The sequence below is a fragment of the Siphateles boraxobius genome, unplaced genomic scaffold (assembly GCF_051911475.1).
Source record: "Siphateles boraxobius isolate OS27281-9 unplaced genomic scaffold, OSU_SipBor_1 25, whole genome shotgun sequence".
NCBI classification, from domain to species: Eukaryota; Metazoa; Chordata; class Actinopteri; order Cypriniformes; family Leuciscidae; genus Siphateles; species Siphateles boraxobius.
Genome location: NW_027508866.1, coordinates 8440201 through 8460117, shown reverse-complemented (window position 1 = coordinate 8460117; position 19917 = coordinate 8440201). Strand labels below are relative to the sequence as shown.

General features: G+C 37.9%; 1 protein-coding gene across 1 annotated transcript in view; it reads left to right on the top strand.

Moving 5' to 3' along the window:
* The first annotated feature begins 658 nt into the window (after window positions 1-658).
* The window catches only part of foxo1b (forkhead box O1 b), a 35437-nt gene continuing 16178 nt past the window's right edge, over window positions 659-19917 (top strand). The window contains exon 1 of the mRNA XM_077242390.1: window positions 659-1478. Within this exon, the coding sequence (XP_077098505.1) occupies window positions 924-1478 (555 nt within the window). The 5' untranslated portion in view covers window positions 659-923. The remainder of the gene's footprint in view (window positions 1479-19917) is intronic.

Below are 19917 nucleotides of genomic sequence, written 5' to 3'. Positions count from 1 at the left end.
AATCCTCGGTAAACCCTGTTTAACTGAAATTTAGAAGACATTTTAACATTTATTTTCTTAAAACGAATATCTATTTTTGTTACTAGTAGGCTACATATTTTAAGTAAATAATCCAATACTGACTAGTATCTTTTTCAATTTCACTAACAACTATATTATTCCAATATCTATTCAGTTAGTCACTAGAACTTATTTATTTGTTTGGGCTTGTAGTACTTATTCCTTAGCCGATAATGACAAGTATCTATCCCACTGTTACTGGTAATGAATTGTTAATTTTTGCCACTGAATCATATGGGGATCTGTTGCTCAGATATCAACTATTCACTTCTTAACTAGAGAACTAATGAGATAAGAAATGTTTATATTAACAACTGGGATATATAACGTTACTACTATATCTATCTGGAATTGATACATAATGACTAACTAGTCACTAGAAATAAGTACATCTAATGAACTATGCTATAGTTATAGCCTAGTGAAATTGAAAATAGATACTGTCACTATTTAATTACTCTTAATTACAGTAACATAAAATAGATAGTACTGTGTAGAAACAGCCTGCATCGGGATAAACGGGAGTAGTGTGGGTTATGCAAACGTAATCTCTGTTTACCTTTTGAATACGCGCTTGTGGTTGGCTGACGCGGCTCTCACTCCCGCTGTGGGCGTGGCCAGGCCACTCAACTCTAAAACGCGCTGCTCCCTGAAAGCGCTTCATAACAGTCATTTCATTTAAAACCCCGCTAGGCATGGTACGATTCACACATCGCTGAGTTACACAGTACTATCAGACATAGGGCTTCATTGTCAGTCAGATACGATCATGTGCGATTGTTAGTGTTAGCAAACTAGACAACATCTTCACTGCAGTTATCATCTGTTTAAGGACAGTCAGCTGACTTGGTTTTGATTTTGGGATGGCAGAAGCGCAGCAACAGCTGGTTGACATCGACCCGGATTTCGAGCCTCTCTCCCGTCCGCGCTCATGCACCTGGCCGCTGCACCGACCGGAATTCAGCGAACCGGGGAGCTCGAACACGTCCTCCCCGGCACCGTCCGTCAAGCAGGAGCAAGGTATCGTGGACTTTATTAACAGTCTAAGTTTATTAGAAGAGACCGAGGACTACCAGGAGGAGAAACCCGTCCTTTTGGACGGCTTCCACTGCCAGGACACCTGCGTTCATCCCCAGCAACAGCATCCCCAGCAGCCGAATCCCCAGCTGACGCACCCGCAACAGGTGCCGCCGCTCCCCGCCCCTGCCAGCAGCTCCAGCCCTGCAGCGGCCCAGAGGAAGAGCAGCTCGTCTCGTAGGAACGCGTGGGGGAATATGTCATACGCTGATCTCATCACTAAGGCGATCGAGAGCTCCCCCGAGAAGCGGCTCACCCTGTCTCAGATATACGAGTGGATGGTGAAGAGCGTGCCTTACTTCAAAGATAAGGGCGACAGCAACAGCTCAGCCGGCTGGAAGGTAATGGCTCACCGAGGCCAAGCAGAAACGTCATTAAAAGTAGAATTGGAAGCTCATATGTGCATTAGTACAGAATAAGATTTAAACACACACTCGCATCTATATAAGTATTTTGTACAATGAAAGCATCCCTTTGATGTGAAGTGTCCATTAAAGTATTTTTTTAATGATAATATCATCAACTCAAAGCATGATCCATTTAAAGCACTTTTGGTGTGTTTCAAAGTAATTGAAGGGATTAAATTATAGCCTATGTATTGTTGATAATTTCATGTATAAATCTATCTAACAAGATTTTTTTTAAGAATTATTATTTTATTTTTTTTGGAAGTGTATTTCAGCCGACTTATGCAATTGTTATTACCTTAATTTAAATATTTTGTTTTGACAGAGGTCCTGGGTGGGCCTGGCTAAAATAACCCATGCAACCACCCACAAATGTCTGGCCCGCCTTATACTTTAGAGGCTTTGTTTGGTGAATTTAATTCAGTGAAATCTTTTTGACTTGACTGATGTTTTTTGACTAGCTAATTTAGGTGTTACCACATGAAACCCTTGTTTAGGTAACTTTTTTTCCAATGAAGGCCCCTAAAAAATGTTTAGTGTGGTATATGACAGTAACAATTAGCCCTCAGATGCGTAGTTGTGGATTCCCTCTTAGAGCAAATAAATGACATGCGGTTTGCGATGGAATTTGAGACACGAAAGAGCTCACTGTTCAGAAGAATGCATAACATCCCAGTATCAGCTGCACATGATGCCAGTTCAGTTTAATCGTTGTTTAATTTCCTTGACCGAAAAGCTTGTGGTTTGTCTTTCTGCCGTCAACCTGACGTACAGAGAGGGTTAAATGATGGATCTTACAAATTGCACACGCTGAATGTAAAAAAAAAAAAATATATATAAAAAATAATCCCCCTCATGTTTTCCAAACCCCATATGACCTTTTTTGTTGTTTCTGTGAAAATTAGAATAGAAAATTAGTTTTTCATGCTGGTACTGAAGCTTACAAGCTTAAAAAAAAAGATTCAAAACCACCATTAAAAAGTATCATAAACATGAAAAGAGTGACCATTAAAGTATTTAAAGTTTATACTTTTTGTGAGTATATAATGAAATATTTTGTGTGAATTGTCCCTTTATTTTTGTAATTTATCAAGTGATGTGAGGGACTGTGGTCATTTTCATTGGTTGTAGTCATGTGACCTATTGTACTAGCACTCATGCAGAGGTATGTAGTAAGTTTGGTGATGTGACGACACATTTTTAAAGCCTATTGGTTGTTTTAAGGTGCGTGATGACTATTTTGAGTTCAAGAGGGCTGTCATGAGTGCGGTGGAGCAAACGGAGAGTGGTTTCACTGTTGAAAGAGTCTTTGTCAACCTGTCATTTATCTCTAGAGCACTTGTTCCTGTCTCTGATTCACCCCTCCATACAAGCCACTTTTGTTTCTTTGCTTGTTCTGTGCGTAAATGGAAATACAAATCCTTACCGTCACACATGTCAGGGCCTCCTCCCATTACTGAGCTAAAAATACCGGCAGGATTACCTGTCATTACAGGGAGACACAATTACCTGAAAGGTGTGGTCCGCCCCCCTCCTCACCGCCATTGGCTCTACATGCCACGGCAAAACATTGTCTGGACTCATCCACCTGTGACATCATAGTTTCAGCATTCCAGTCACTCATTGGATGTTTGTACTGTTGGACTGTTCTTTATCATCATAGTGTGTACATACCTGAGACTGGAAAAGTATTCTGCTTCCTCTCCCAGTAGATTCCCATCTGCGACGGTCCCATTAACGTAGTAAAACCTGAACACCAAAATAAGGGGTTTGCTGTGGTGCTCTTGACTCTGTCATTTGATTATACATTTTTATTTATTTATTTATTTTTGCTGGCCCAGTCAGGACATTAGTCCAGATATGTATGGAAGCTTGTTTCCACCACAGAATAAAACATTTTAAAAGATAATTGCAACTGTTTATCTCACAATAATGAGTATATCTCACGCAATTCTTACTTTATTTCTCGCAATTCTGAGAATTTCTCTGATGATATAAACTCGCAATTGCGAGATTCTAAACTCAAAATTTCGAGATATAAACGTTCAATTCTGATTTTCAATTTATATCAATTGCGTGATGTAAAGTCGCAATTGCAAGAAAAAAATCAGAACTGAAAGTTTATTTCTCGCAATTCCGAGTTTATATCTCACAATTCTGACTTTATAACACGCAGTTGCGACTTTGTATCATGCATTTCTGAGAGAAAAAGTCAGAATTACCTTTTTTTTAATTCTGTGGCAGAAACAAGCTTCCATAAACAGGTGCTTGCAAGACAAATTATTCTAGCAATTGGGATAAAACCTCATCTGTGTTTGTCAGTTGGTTACATTTATCATGGTGACATTTAAATTCAGAAAATTAAGTTTGAAAGACATTAAAACTGCATATGATTGACAATGTAAATGTATATTGACAAATATAAGCTAGAACTGTGTGCAAACTGATCTCTTTTGTTCAGTATTTTTTTAGTTCAAGCCATGATTTTGAATATAAAAGCTAGGTCAAGGAGATTGAAGTGAAATGCTCCCCTGCAGTTCAAATGTCTCTGGGTTCAAAGGTTAAAGGTCATGTCAACAAATTTGTGGAGCTTGTCACGGGAGTCCATGTTCATACCCTCAAAGTCAAAGTGAAATAATGAGAATAGTGTTTAGACTGAGGTTCTGGCACACAGTACAGTACAGTGTCTTTAAATATGCATACCATTGTTTTAAACGCCTTAAGTAGTCAAAATTCACACGCACATTCAGGTAGAATTCAATATGGGTCAGTTTTGCAACTCCCAAGTGCCCTCATAACCACCATTACTTTAAAAATGGCATGCACTTTCTATTTCGCAGCCCTAGCAGTCTGCACCTAGGGCTAGAGATGTTTATGTGTCTGTGGTATAGTGATACTATCTTGTGTGCAGACCTACTGTAGCACGTCTTTTTCTAATTGAAAGCACGCTTTACCATTCATTTCATTTTTCTTTCACTTGTCATTTTTACCATTTAATTCCATTCATAATGTCATTAACAGCTCTAGGAGTTACTCGTCCGAATTAATAAATGAATTCATTGTTAGTTTAGAAAAAGAACATGCTTTCTCACTTCCCCCTCTTTCTCAGGCTTTTTAAAAATGTTTAACTCTGAGCCCTATTTACAGCACACGAACCCAGTTACCTCTAACATCCTTTGAAGTTTACCATAGGTCTTTCACCTCCAACTAACACACACGCATGCACAAACATGCAAGCTATACATTTTGTACGACAGTGTTTTCAGCCCATTTCAAGGCATGCACAATTTTTGTTCAAGCTTATCTTAAGCAGATACTAATTTCTATTCTCGTTTGTCGGTCAGTAAGTTTTGACTGTATAGGCTTACTAGCCACTGATTCTCCAAAACGAGTCTCTTTTGACCTGTTTGTGAATTCAAAGTGTGCATTAGCTAGTTTTAAAATCAAAATTCAAGAATTTTACATTTCAGTTCTTCAGTTTGTGAAACTCTGGGACAGATTCTTAGAATTGATCTGATAGTTGAATGTCAGTACTTACAGGTGAAGTGTGCAGAGGTTGAAGTTTGTGGTTTGTAGATGATACCTGCTCTACATAATATGGGTAGTGCATAATTATCATTGTGCAAGGTGCAGCAAAATTGAGGGACATTCTGCTCTTTTTTTTTTACACTCACTCAAATTGAAAGAGAGAAAGGAAAGGGTGGAAAGGGTTCAAAATGAAATGAAAGCACATGCAGCACTGCTTGTACCACAGATGCATGAAAGACGTCATCGCTGTGGCTTGGTGCAGACTTTGGCTCTATGAGTATGTGGCTTTTAATCTTGCCTACATCAGTGTGCATGCATAGGACAGTAGCGTGACAAAAAAGTTACATGTGAAAACCCTCTGAACTCATCAGATATCAGGAAAAAAGTCCCCAAACTGAAATGTCAAATGACGAGAACCGGATGTCTGCGCCAAAAGTGTGATGCAGAAAAACTGTACTTTCGTTGTTGGCACCAAAAATAATAATGAATAATGAGGGATTTAATTCATTGACAGAATTGTTGTATTGGAGTAGCATTGGACACATTTATAGGTAATGATTTGGATTGAATTAAATTTGAAATTAAAGGGGCTTTTAGGTGAAATGAAACTGATTTATTTGAATGGGTTTCCGTAGGCGAGATTACATTTGTAGCGGAAAACTGAATTTGAATTGAAATGATTTGCATTGAATTGCACTGAGGTGAAGCATTCCTGCAGGTAAGAAAGAAGCATGGAAGCCTAGAGCGTCCTTTGTGATGAAGACACAGAAATAGGTACGAGATAGACAGGAATTTACCCTTTAGCTTGCCAGAGACATTCCTAAAAAAAACTTGTTTGCGCTTGCTACGGAAAGGCATATGCATTTTAGCTGGAAGCATTCCCTGGACTTATCTGAGCTGAAGTCATGCCAACTTTCGATAATTATTCTAGAAACAAGACAATAAGGCATTTGTGTTTTTTCAGAGCCATACCACACGAAATCACACCCAAGACCTCTCACTGTGCTTTTTCTTACCACAAACGACCAAACATGTCTCTCAATTTCTTTTTTGGCCCATTTCATGAGTTGAAATATTACAATGATCTGTACATTTTATATATAGATAGAGATAGATGGATACTTTTTTTTTTTTTTTGGAAAGCAATTAATTCATTCGGAGAATGGAAAAGTTAGTTTATATTTCCATTTCGTCTTGACACATATTACTTTTATATTTTATTATTGTTTTATTTATTTAACAAAAGTTTAAAATAATAATTTATATTTTTATGTTTTTGAAAGAAGTCTCTTAAGCTGACCAAGGTTGCATTTATTTGATCAAACATGCAGTAAAATCAGTAATATTGTAAAATATCATTACAATTTAACAGACCTGTTTTCTATTTTAATATATTTAAAAATGTAATTTATTCTTGTGATGACAAAGCTGAATTTTCAGCGTCATCCAGTCTTCAGAGTCACATAAATAGATATATTTTGTAACATTATAAATGTCTGTACTGTCACGTTTGATCAGTTTAGTTGCTAAATAAAAGTATTATATATTTTTTTTTAAAATCTTACTTTCCCCCAACTTTTGAATGATAGTGCATCACAGTTTCCATAAAAATATTAAGCAGCAAAAACTGTTTTCAACATTGATAAAAAATAAGGACCATTATTAATAATTGAGGCAAATCAGCATATTAGAATGATTTCTGAAGGATTGTGTGACATTGGAGACTGTAGTAATGATGCTGAAAATTCAGTGTTGCCATCACAGGAATAAATTACATTTTAAAATATATTAAAATAGAAAACTGTTGCAAACACTGTGCGAAGATAGTGTACCATGTTTAGATTGTCCAGTACAGCTGTGTAGTCATTCAAAGTGTGTGTCTTCAAAAGGTCAGCAACATCCAGACGGTGGTAAACCACCACATCTTGTTGTCAGCTCCTGTCAGTCATATAGAAGAGCGCAACTTATTGGCGCCATATCTATAGTGTTGGGGGTATCATGGGAGGTCTGACTTGTTGTTTAAGCACAGCTACACCCTCCAGAGCATATCTATTCTCTGTGTTCCCATTTCTGTCTAAAAATTCTCACACATAGGACTCCCTAAATCCAAGAGAGTTCAGAGGCATGTAGGGTCACTAAAGGGCAGCTGAGGGTATTTTGTAGGCCCCACTGTACTCCAGCCTTACTGCACAATCACAGGAGGGGACAACAACTCTCCAGCATTGTGGAGAGAGAGAGAGGAGAGAAGGAGGAGGAGTAATAGAAGGGGAAGGGGGTTACTAGGGAAAAGCGTCAAACATCCTCCATTCCTGAGCACTGCACTCATTTCCATCTTCACGTGTTCCTTAAAGTATTTCCTTTGTGTTCCATGTGTTTACACTGGGACATCAGTTTGAACCTCTTCATTTTCTTGTTTGTATTTGAAACATCAACATTGTGCCATGTTTCTGATTCCAAACATCCATGTTGTAATGCTAAACAGTCATTTTTGGAACTTTTTCCCCCTCTGTCCCTGTGTTTTTCACTTTTAAAAGCACTAAGACAACATCAGAAAGAATGTGAGATCATTGATACAACATTGATTGCTGACATTGAAACTAATTCAATGTTAAATCAATGATTTAGCAGGACTTGATTTTATCCTTAAAGATTTGATTGGATCATGGGTGTGATTATTCAGAATGTTTCCTATTGTGTTTCATAGAAGAAAATCAAATGGGTTTGAAATTAGTAAATTATGATAATTTTTCATTTTCTAACCTAAAAATATTTTAAGAGCATTATTTTCTATGACTCGAAACCTTCCTGTCCCTCTAACATCACCGCTTAAAAAGGGTCACTGACCTAAGAATTTCTCCAAGAGTTGTCCAGTGCTGCTGTATCCGTGTCTCTCTGTTACAGAGATGCAGTATCTTGAAAGCCTCTCTCTCTGAGAAAACACTGATGAATGACTTCCCCTGTTTTATTTTCTTCCACTAATCATACTCCGCATTGATTAGACTTCTGAGTCCATGTCCTTCCTGTGTATGTAATTCATGTTCAGAGAATGCCTGCACACGCTCTTCTCCTTTTCCTCTTGATTCCATTTTCATAAATAGGGAATTATTAGTAGAAATATCTGTTGTGACTTGAGCATCTTGTGGCTTTTTTTTTTAAGCAGAAGTTTGTACCTTTAAGTTTGTATTTATTTTCCTTGTGGAGACATACAGGTATGTGAATATACATTATGCGTATATTATTTGAAATTATTTATATTATATTTTTAAAAATAATATTATATTAAAAAAATAATGCAAAATACAATTATATGGGCAGTAAGAATAGTTAGGGATATATATATATATATATTTGTATATATATATATATATACAAAATTATAAACGCAACACTTTTGTTTTTGCCCCCATTTTTCAAAGGTCTAAGACTTTTTCTCAAATATTGTTCACAAATCTGTGTTAGTGAACACTTCTCCTTTGACGAAATAATCCATCCACCTCACAGGTGTGGCATATCAAGATGCTGATTAGACAGCATGATTATTGCACAGGTGTGCCTTAGGCTGGCCACAATAAAAGGCCACTCTAAAATGTGCAGTTTTATCACACAGCACAATGTCACAGATGTCGCAAGTTTTGAAGGAGCTTGCAATTGGCATGCTGACTGCAGGAATGTCCCCCAGAGCTGTTGCCCGTGAATTGAATGTTCATTTGTCAACCATAAGCCACCTCCAAAGGCGTTTCAGAGAATTTGCCAATACATCCAACCGGCCTCACAACCGCAGACCACGTGTAACCACACCAGCCCAGGACCTCCTCATCCAGCATCTTCACCTCCAAGATCGTCTGAGACCAGCCACCCGGACAGCTGCTGCAACAATCGGTTTGCATAACCAAAGAATTTCTGCACAAACCATAGGCGTAACCACACCTACAAATAGATACAGAATTATTCAAAAATATTTTCTAAACTTGATCCTATTGTTGTTTACTTACAATTTGTTAATTTGAAATGTAATTTAATTTTTGAAATTATTATCGTTAAAAAATATTTGCGACATTCGGACTGGCAACCAATCCACAAACAGCCGCTGACAGTCTGATGGTAACAGAGTTGTGCTGTTCAGGCTAGCGCCTCATGAGGAGAAATGGAAACAAATGACCGCAGTTCACACAAAGAAACTTAATGAACATACAGCGGTAAAAATTCATGTGGAGTTTTTATATTTATAACATATGATATGATACAGTTAAGCAACATCACACAACCAACAAGTGCTGAATACCATATCACGATTGAAAATGTGTCACTGATTTCATATGACATTTTAATAAACAAGTAATTCATATTATGTCACTTACATTTTAGACACAATATTGACACTTTTTGTTGTATTTGAGCAGCGAAAATAGTTCCAAATAAAGATCTCAACAGAACCTCAGCATCTCACCCACTGGCGTAGCCACGGGTGTGCCAGGGTGTGCCGGTGCCACCCACAGTAGCAGCTGGCACACCTAAAATAGATGCAGAATTCTCTTTTAAAGTTTTAATAAAAACGTTTCCTAAACTTGGACTATTGTTGTTTACCTAAAATATTTGTACATTTAAAATGTATTTTAATTTTTTAATTATTATCGTTAAAAAAATATCTGCCGACATTCGCACTGCCAACCAATCCGCAAACAGCCGCAGACTGGTAATACGGTTGTGCTGTTGAGTCTCGCGCCTCATGAGGAGAAATAGAAACAATGAGCGCAGTTCACACAAAGAAACTTAATGAACATAGAGCGGTTAAAAAATTAATGTGGAGTTTTCATATTTATAATATATGATATGATACAGTTAAGCACCACGACTGCTGAATACCATCACGATTGAAAATATGACACTGATTTCATATGACAGTTCAATAAACAAGTAATCAATATCAAGTCACTTACATTTTAGACACAATATTGACTGTTTTTCTATTTGAGCAGCGAAAATAGTTCCAAACAAACATCCCAAGAACCACAGCGCAGCTCACCGGAACACATAACTGCATTACTGAATGATTCCGCGCTTTGAATGAATCGATTGAGTCAAAGATTCAATGACCCATTAAACAACTACCTCATTCCTTAACGATTCAGCCGTTTGAACGAATCATTTGAATAAATGACCGAATAACTCACTCATTAAGACAGTCACCTGCCGCCCCCTACTGGTGGTTTAGTTTCGTGTTTAAAAGTAGGCTATAATTCTTTCCAATATCTTTTTTGTATCTTCAAAAAATATTTAAAACAATCTCGTAACATTATTTAATGCAGTTGTAATTTTTCAGTGTAAATTAATTAATTTGATTGGTAACAGCATAGTGTCTATTTTTTTCAATTGAATGTATTGATCAAATCTAAGAATTTAAAATGAAAGATGAAGCATACGTTTAAACCGATTTCTGCATTTTTACTTGGACAAGAGAATGGCTGATTTACTTGTTCGAAGGAAAAGCACAAGTAAAGCCTTAATGTTGAACCCTGAGTTATATTTTATATACTGTAGGCCTAGTATTAGGCCTATGTTTATGTGGCAAGCAAGTTTTACACATCAGCCCAGTCTATTCTGTAAAGTTAGTGATAAGCCGGGTCCGAGTTTTTTTTGCACATTAATTTGACAATAAATGTGGCACACCCAATTTTTCTTATGCACACCCAGAGACGCTTTTCTGGCTACGCTAGTGATCTCACCGGAACACATAACCGCATTACAGAATCATTCAGCGCTTTGAACGAATCGGTTGAGTCAAAGATTCAATGACCCATTAAACAACTGCCTCATTCCTGAACGATTCAGCCGTTCAAACTAATTGTTTGAATAAATGGCTCAATGACTCACTCATTAAGACGGTGATCCGACGCCACCTATTGGTGGTTTAGTTTTGTTTAAAAGTATAATTCTTTCCAATATTTCATATTTGTATATTCAAAAAATATTTATAACAATCTCATAACATTATTTAATGCCGTTGTAATTATTCACTGTCAATTATTTATTTTGATTGGTAGCAGCCATATAGTGTCATCTTATTCTAATTTAATTTATTGATCAAATTTAAGAATTTAAAATGAAAGATGAAGCATAGCCTATATTTAAAATGATTAAGGAAAAATTCTCTTTATAAAGGTTAAAATATAAATATGCAGATTTAAATATGTCAAAGTTGACTGAACACTGATGAGAATATTGCTTTATTATTGCATTTTTTTTCTGGACAAGGTATTTTTTTACTTGGACAAGTGTATGACCGATTTACCTGTATGAAGGACAAGCACATGAAAAGGCTTAATGTCGAGCCCTGAGTTATATTTTATATACAGTAGTATTATGGTTATGTGGCGAGTATAGTTTTACACATTAGCCCAGTCTATTCTGTAAATTTAGTGATACGCAGAGTCTGCGTTTATTGCACATTAATCTGACAATAAATGTGGCACACCCAGTTTCTCTTATGCACACCCAGAGACTCTTTTCTGGCTACGCTGGTGGGACAAACTGTCAGAATCAGTCTCAGGAAAGCTCATCTGCATGCTCGTCGTTGCACTGCGTGAGGCAAATGGTGGCCACACCAGATACTGACTGGTTTTCGGACCACCCCAATACAGTAAAACGACACATTTTAGAGTGGCCTTTAATTGTGGCCAGCCTAAGGCACACCTGTGCAATAATCATGCGAGATGATTATCTCGGCAAAGGAGAAGTGCTCACTAACACAGATTTAAGCCCGATTTGTGAACAATATTTGAGAGAAATAGGCCTTTTGTGCACATAGAAAAAGTCTTAGATCTTTGAGTTCAGCTCGTGAAAAATGGGGGCAAAAACAAAAGTGTTGCGTCAATAATTTTGTTCAGTGTACATTTTGGATCCTGCCTACTATCATATCATATCTCCCCCAAAGGGATCTCATTAAAACCATGGCTAAATCAAACATGACCCTTTTCTCTTCCCTCTGTGAGAGCAATGATATCCTTTTCCTTTAATGTAAAACTTTTGCCGGTACTAAAGCTTTGTCATGTTGAGGCCAGTGGCTCTTTTGGAACCTTTGGCTTGAGGTTATTTTTGCACTTTCCTGTAAAAACATTGCACACGTCTATCACAATGAGTGATGATGCGTTTCCTGCTGAGTGGCTGGAAAATAGCGACATTCCCTACCCTGAAAAAAGACACACACACACACACACACACTCACTCACCCTGGCCAGGGAGACGGGGGGCACCAGAGTTTGACATTAGAACTCGTCGTCAGCCTGTCTGGTTTGTTCCAGAATACAGACTTGACTGCTGTACAGCATGAAGCAGTTTAGCCATCCTCCCACTGAATCAAATTTTCTAAAACTCAAAAATGAGTCTGGAAAAAAATTAGGTTGAACGTCATGTTTTTAATGGTCAATGCGTAGGCCTGCACAGATTTTTGCGTGCTTTCTTCTTAGCTTTTTTTTCACTGATTGAGCTGAGTCATTCACACTTATTGTTTGCTGAGCGCGTTATCAGATTAACTATAATATTTACTAAATGAAGAGAAGAGATGGAAGATGAGTACATTTTTGTGAATGATGTGCATGTAATGTTCTGTGGAGATTTTTATGAGAATAACAATATTCTTCTTGAGGTAATGTAGGACCAGACTTGATTTATCCATGGGATTTGATTAAATCATGAATGGGCAGCGATATGATTGGTTATAATTACTTTTCCCCACCCACTCTGCCTTGGTCACATCAGCAGAAAAGGAAAATCGTTTTAAATAACTGGGAAACTAAATAATGGAAAAATTCAGTTATCGGGGATATCACAAAAAATGGGGAATGGAAAAACAAAGATTGGTAATCATATCTGTAAAAGTCCTTACCTGATCATTCGTAGAAGCTCTTTAAAAACTGGTCACTTTATATTTCAAGTTGACTTTACATGAAATGTGTTTGGTATTGGGGAGGAGAACGAGAGACAGAGGGACAGGAGGAGTGTTATTCTTTACACCGTCTCACAATAACACACACGCCCCTGGAGGCCTCTGGGGGCCTTTGATGGGGGGGGTCCGCATCCTGTAACACACACATGTACACGTGCAAACGCGCACTCATAACATAAACACAAACACAAACGCACACACCCACAAAGGGACTTTTACTCCGATATACATGCACACAAGGGCCAGGTGCTTGTCGTCAGAGGATGTTCCCTCAGAAGGGGGTCCCTGTGCTCGTTTTCTCGCTTTCTTTCTCTCTCAGGGGAGTGGATACCGGGGGGCAGAAAGACCCATAATGCTTGGCGCCTTACTGGAAGTATGTGTTTTTCTCAGTGGCTTGTGACATGAAGCGTTACCACACGTGCAGTATGCCAACTGGCACTGGCTCGGCTTAACGTACATCTCTTTTTTCTCAAGACTGACATACCATTGAGTGGCAGAAAAAGCCTACATCCGAATTTCTCAAAAGCATTTTTCATTCACTGTGAGGGTTAGAGGAAGTAAGTGGACATTTGTTGATGTGGGAAAGCCGTGATAAAGAGATGAATGTGTGTGAGAGAGTGTGTTTGAGCACTCTTTTTCTGTTTGCGGGAAAAAAGCCAGAGATGAAAAGAGTGTAGATAAGGCATGCTCACATGACCTTGGCCTAGCTGTGTATGTCCATTTCTCTTCCTCTACAAAGATGTGATGTCACTTCCTGTAAGTATCCTTGGCTTAAAGATTTTTTTTATTGAACTGTTCCCTACACACACACACATATGCTACATTTCAAAAGTTTAGAGTTGGTAAAATTCTTTGAAAGAGGTCTCTTATGCTCACCAAGGCTAATTTTATTTTATCTAAATAAATACAGTAAAAACAGTAATTTGAAATATTATTACAAGTATTAAAAACTCTTTTTTATTATTTTAATGTATTTTAAAATGTAATTTATTCCTGGTTTACATCAGGTTTTTTGGTTCAGGTTTTTTTTACACCTGGTTTTTTGTTTAAATTCATAAAATTTCACTGTATTACTGTTTTACTGTATTTTTTTATCAAGCCTTGGTGAGCATAAGAGACTTATTTTAAAGAATCTTACCGACTCTTTTGAAACATTTGAAATGTAGTTTAGTATTTGAGCAAGTTATTGTTACTACAATCAAAACATCAGAGTAAACCGCAAATATGCATAAGCAAAGAGAATGTAAAGTGATAGTTCACCCCACAATTAAAACTGCAGAACAAAACATTTGATTTTTAATGTTCCACAAAACAACAAAAGTCATACAGAATGACATGAGGGTGAATAAATGATGGCAGAATTTACATTTTAGAGTAAACTGTGTTTTTAAATGTAAAAAAAAAGATTATCGGAAAGACGTAATTAAGCACTGTGTGTGTGTACCTACTTAACTATATTTTGGGGACAAATTTGTACCCAGAAGTGACCAAAATCTCCAAAAAAACTCCCTATAGGGACATCCTCATTTTGTAAATCTGGTATAAAATAAAGTAATTCAATGTTTTTTTTAAATGGAAATATGATGAAAGTTTTCTGGGATGGATAGGGGTAGGGTTAGTGTAAGGGGATAACATATATTTTGTACAGCATAAAAACCTTTGCGTCTATGGAATGTCTCCATTTAGATAGCTAAGTAAACGTGTGTGTGTTGTGTGTCTGTGTTGTGTGTCTGTGTTGTGTGTCTGTGTTGTGTGCCTGTGTCTGTGTCTGTGTCTGTGTGAGATAACCTACATTGTGGGGACAAGCCAGCCAGCGGTCCAGAGTATGTGTGCTTTGACTTGGTGTGGTACAGTGCAGGGGGTCTCTGTGTGTGTGACACTGGTATGTGAAGCATGCTGGCTCATTGTATTACGTTAAGTATGGTTTACTGTAATTACTTCTCCATGTGCCCCAATGTATGCATGCAAGCCTGGAAGCTATATTAAAGTTAGTGAATAAGACATTTAAATGGATTGTTTACACAATTGCTTACCCTTGTTATTTTAAATCCGCATGACTTTCTTTCTTCAGTGGAGCACAAAAGGAGTTGTTTTCCAGAATGCCCATGTGCTCTTTTTCCATACAATAAAAGTAAACGGATATTAGGACTGAGCTACAATAAATGTCAGCAAAGATCCATTGAAGTAGTACAATTGCTCACTTATCTTAAAGGGACTATGTGTAGTTTTTTATGTATTTTATTATCTAAAATCAATATTTTTATTCATAAATATGTCCTCAATGGTGTACAAATACCTCTGCCAATTATACATGTTTACATGCATACATCTTTATATACATGTGACGGGTAGGTCCACGGAGGCTTCCATGACGTTCCACCATCTTGAAAAACTATAATAGCATAGAGGGTCAAAAAGTACTAGGCCAACGCGTTTCCACAACGTGTTTTCGTTCAGAGCCAGCGTCACGTAACTGAAAGCAGCAGAAACGGAGGAGCAGAGCAGAGAGAGGCGCTTCACTGCCACGCCAAGTTTAAAAGGCTGCATTGCACTGTTATTATTCATACTGTAACATTCATTTATTCGTTCTGTCAAGTTGCAGTTTGTTTGAAATAACAAACCTGTTCACCCGATTGAAAACTCGACGAAGTGCTATTAGAAGACATCCTGTCATAGCTTTTTGGTACATAACAGCTACCGTAGATCCAACACGCATTTGAAAAAGCGAGGCGCTGGAGAGCACAATTCGTTTGAATGCAAAATACAATTTCACCGCTAGATGGGAGAAATTCCTACACGATGTCCCTTTAACTGTGCATTCAAGCATACATGTGCTGGTCATATAATTAGAATATCATCAAAAAGTTGATTTATTTCAGTAATTCCATTCAAAAAGTGAAATTTGGATAGTATATTCATTCATTACACACAGACTGATATATTTCAAGTGTTCATTCCTTTTAATTTTGATGATTATAACTGACAACTAATGAAAACCCCCAAATCAGTATCTCAGACAATTTGAATATTGTGAAAAGGTTCAATATTGAAGACACCTGGTGCCACACTCTAATCAGCTAATTAACTCAAAACACCTGCAAAGGCCTTTAAATGGTCTCTCAGTCTAGTTCTGTAGGCTACACAATCATGGGGAAGACTGCTGACTTGACAGCTGTCCAAAAGACGACCGTTGACATCTTGCACAAGGAGGGCAAGACACAAAAGGTTATTGCTAAAGAGGCTGACTGTTCACAGAGCTCTGTGTCCAAGCACATTAATAGAGAGGCGAAGGGAAGGAAAATATGTGGTAGAAAAAAGTGTACAAGCAATAGGGATAACCGCAGCCTGGAGAGGATTGTGAAACAAAACCCATTCAAAAATGTGGGGGAGATTCACAAAGAGTGGACTGCAGCTGGAGTCAGTGCTTCAAGAACCACCACGCACAGACGTATGCAAGACATGGGTTTCAGCTTTCGCGTTCCTTGTGTCAAGCCACTCTTGAACAAGACACAGCGTCAGAAGCGTCTCGTCTGGGCTAAAGACAAAAAGGACTGGACTGCTGCTGAGTGGTCCAAAGTTATGTTCTCTGATGAAGAGAGGAGAGGCACAGAATCCACGTTGCTTGAAATTCAGTGTAAAGTTTCTACAGTTAGTGATGGTTTGGGGTGCCATGTCATCTGCTGGTGTTGCTCCACTGTGTTTTCTGAGGTCCAAGGTCAACACAGCCGTCTATCAGGAACTTTTAGAGCACTTCATGCTTCCTGCTGCTGACCAACTTTATGGAGATGCAGATTTCATTTTCCAAAAGGACTTGGCACCTGCACACAGTGCCAAAGCTACCAGTACCTGGTTTAAGGACCATGTTATCCCTGTTCTTAATTGGCCTGCAAACTCATCTGACCTTAACCCTATAGAAAATCTATGGGGTATTGTGAAGAGGAAGATGCGATATACGCCAGACCCAACAATGCAGAAGAGCAATACCAGAGCCACTATCAGAGCAACCTGGGCTCTCATAACACCTGAGCAGTACCACAGACTGATCGACTCCATGCCAAGCCGCATTGCTGCAGTAATTCAGGCAGAAGGAGCCCCAACTAAGTATTGAGTGCTGTACATGCTCATACTTTTCATGTTCATACTTTTCAGTTGGCCAACATTTCTAAAAATCCTTTTTTTGTATTGGTCTTAACTAATATTCTAAATTTCAGAATTTCCCAATCCTGAAATTGGGATTTTAATTAATTGTCAGTTTTAATCATCACAATTAAATGAAATAAACATTTGAAATATATCAGTCTTTGTGTAATGAATGAATATAATATCCAAGTTTCACTTTTTGAATGGAATTACTGAAATAAATCAACTTTTTGATGATATTCTAATTATAAGACCAGCACCTGTATATTCTATAGATTGTATAATTTAAAGGGGTCATATAATGCCATTTTCATAAAAGTTAATTTGATTCTTTAGGGTCTAAATGAAAAGTTTGTAATATACTTTAATTAAAAATTTTCGTTAGTATTGTAAGAAAACACAAATTTTACCTGGTCAAAAACAGCTCTGTTTTCAGCACGCCATTTCAGTGCATATGCCTTTAAATGATAATGAGCTTAGCTCACTCCGCCCCTCTGTTCTGGGGGCGTTCGTAACAGCTTTATGACCACACCGCACGTGGAGTGTTTCCTTGACAACAGTTGAGGGTATAGAAAAAAAATGGCAGCGGGAGTCTCTGAGGAGGACACATCTGTGCAACCGTATCAGTTTGAACCGGAGTCGGAACAAGATGACGGTCCGAAGAAGTTCGACAATTAAGGCTCGAACATGACGTTTCTGAATGGTTGGTTATTATATTTTCACTTTGATCTATCTTTGTGTACTGGCAGGGTATAGTGTTTACTGATGTATAGTGTTTACTATGTGTTTACTGATGTAAGTTATACGTACTCAGTTTGTAATAACACAATAACCATAACACGTTGTTCATTATAAACGTGGGATTATGAATTATATTGAGAACGTCGTACATAGAAAACATGCCGTATGTACCCTGAGTGTAAACCTTAGCCGCATTCATCGTGAAGCGATTTGCAAAGATTAATATAAAGGTTAATAAAATTTTACACTTACTTTTTCTGGAGGTTCAGCAGGGAGACATGAATAGTTGGTAACAATTCTTTTTTCAGGAGCAGCTTCTTATCAAAATCAGCTTTATAAGTTACTTCCTTCGTTAATAATGCAGTCTGGTGAGAAAAGATTTGCGAATCGTGCAAACATGAAAGCATTGACGTTGCTCGTGGGGAATATTCCCTTCGAAAACAAAACTCAGCCACTGTGTCTTCAGCGGTTCAGATTTATGAACATCAAAATTACTGCTGTGTTCGTTATTACACCCAAGAACAGAACACCACAATCGCTTAGACGCCATTCTGCTCCAGCGTATCAACAATGACGGACTATGATGACTGACAGCTCGCTCAGGGCAGGGATCTGTTGAAACGCTGCTGTCAATCAACAATCGTGGGAGGGGCGTCCGATTTAGTGACGTCACAAAATCGAACGGCTCAATTTGAGGCAGGGGAAAACATATAAGGAGATTAGAACAAAAACACTGGATAGATTTTTATCATTATATGATGGTTGTGTACAGGCACTGCCAACACACATTTCAGTACAATCAACTTGAAAAAGTGCATGTACCATTATATGACCCCTTTAAAGATAAAACAGAATGGTGTGACCTTAGATTTGTAAAATTATGCTACGTAAGACACACTATAGCAGAAAGCGAAAAACAGCAGAACAACTGAATGAAAATGCAAATGTACTCTCTAGCAGTAGGTGGCGCTTATGGAACAACAGCGATTTCGTTTCCTTGTTTACCACTGTACGCAAAGCCTCATTGCGCTTATGAACACTACTGTATTAGTCATTATAAGGGGTAAGAGGAAAAGAAAATGACATTGAAACTTTACTGAAGACAGTCAGTTCCCTTCAGAGATACAGTAATATAAACCCCCACCCTAAATTCAATATGTATATGTCTTCGAGCATCGTAAACAATGAGCTTGTTCAGTATCTGCTAGCGCCTCTGCTCTCGTCTTCAGTGTTATCGGTCTCTGACCCACAGTATGTTAATGTCCTGTTTACAGACATTTGTAATATTTCCACACAAATCGCATTTTTGGAAATGATTGCAGTGGAGTTTGTGCGCAAGTCCAGAATAGAGATCGGCCAACATAAAACAAGCAAAACCTGGTCGATATTGACTTATGGCCGGTCGACTGATTCATCTCTATTTGTGCAGAAAAGAGCTGCATGAACATTCTCCAAAATTTCTAAAAAAACTAAGAAAATCATACAGGTTTGGGACAACAAGAGGGTTGTAAATGATGACAGAATTTTCATTTTAGGATGAACAAGTACTGTAGATCTCAGACCTTTAGTACCTTGACTTGTACAAACCATCTTTGATTCTGTGCATGATTTAAGGACAATATGCACAACCTCTTTGTAGACTCAGTCTTTCCATTTAACCCAGAGCCAAAGGCGAGAGAAAGTAAAAGAAATTGAAAAGACTTGAAAGGGCGAAATGAACAGTCAAGCTCATTTAGAGAGTGACAGAGTTCATGTGGGGTCAGCCTGTTATTACGGTAGAGCAGAATGAAAAAAAGAAGCCGCAGCAGGTTGCTCTGGTTTCACGGCCCCCAAAACACACACACATTCTTTCAAAGGCACATATAATTCATTTGAAATGTCACTGTGTGATCTATAATAGAAAATGAAAAGGTGGCATTTGTAAACCAATCAGCCAATCATTTCACTCAAGAGAAGAGCTGAATCACCTAAACGGGCATGTGTGTGTGAGAGAGAGAGTGTGTTTCATTTCAGTCCTTTCTT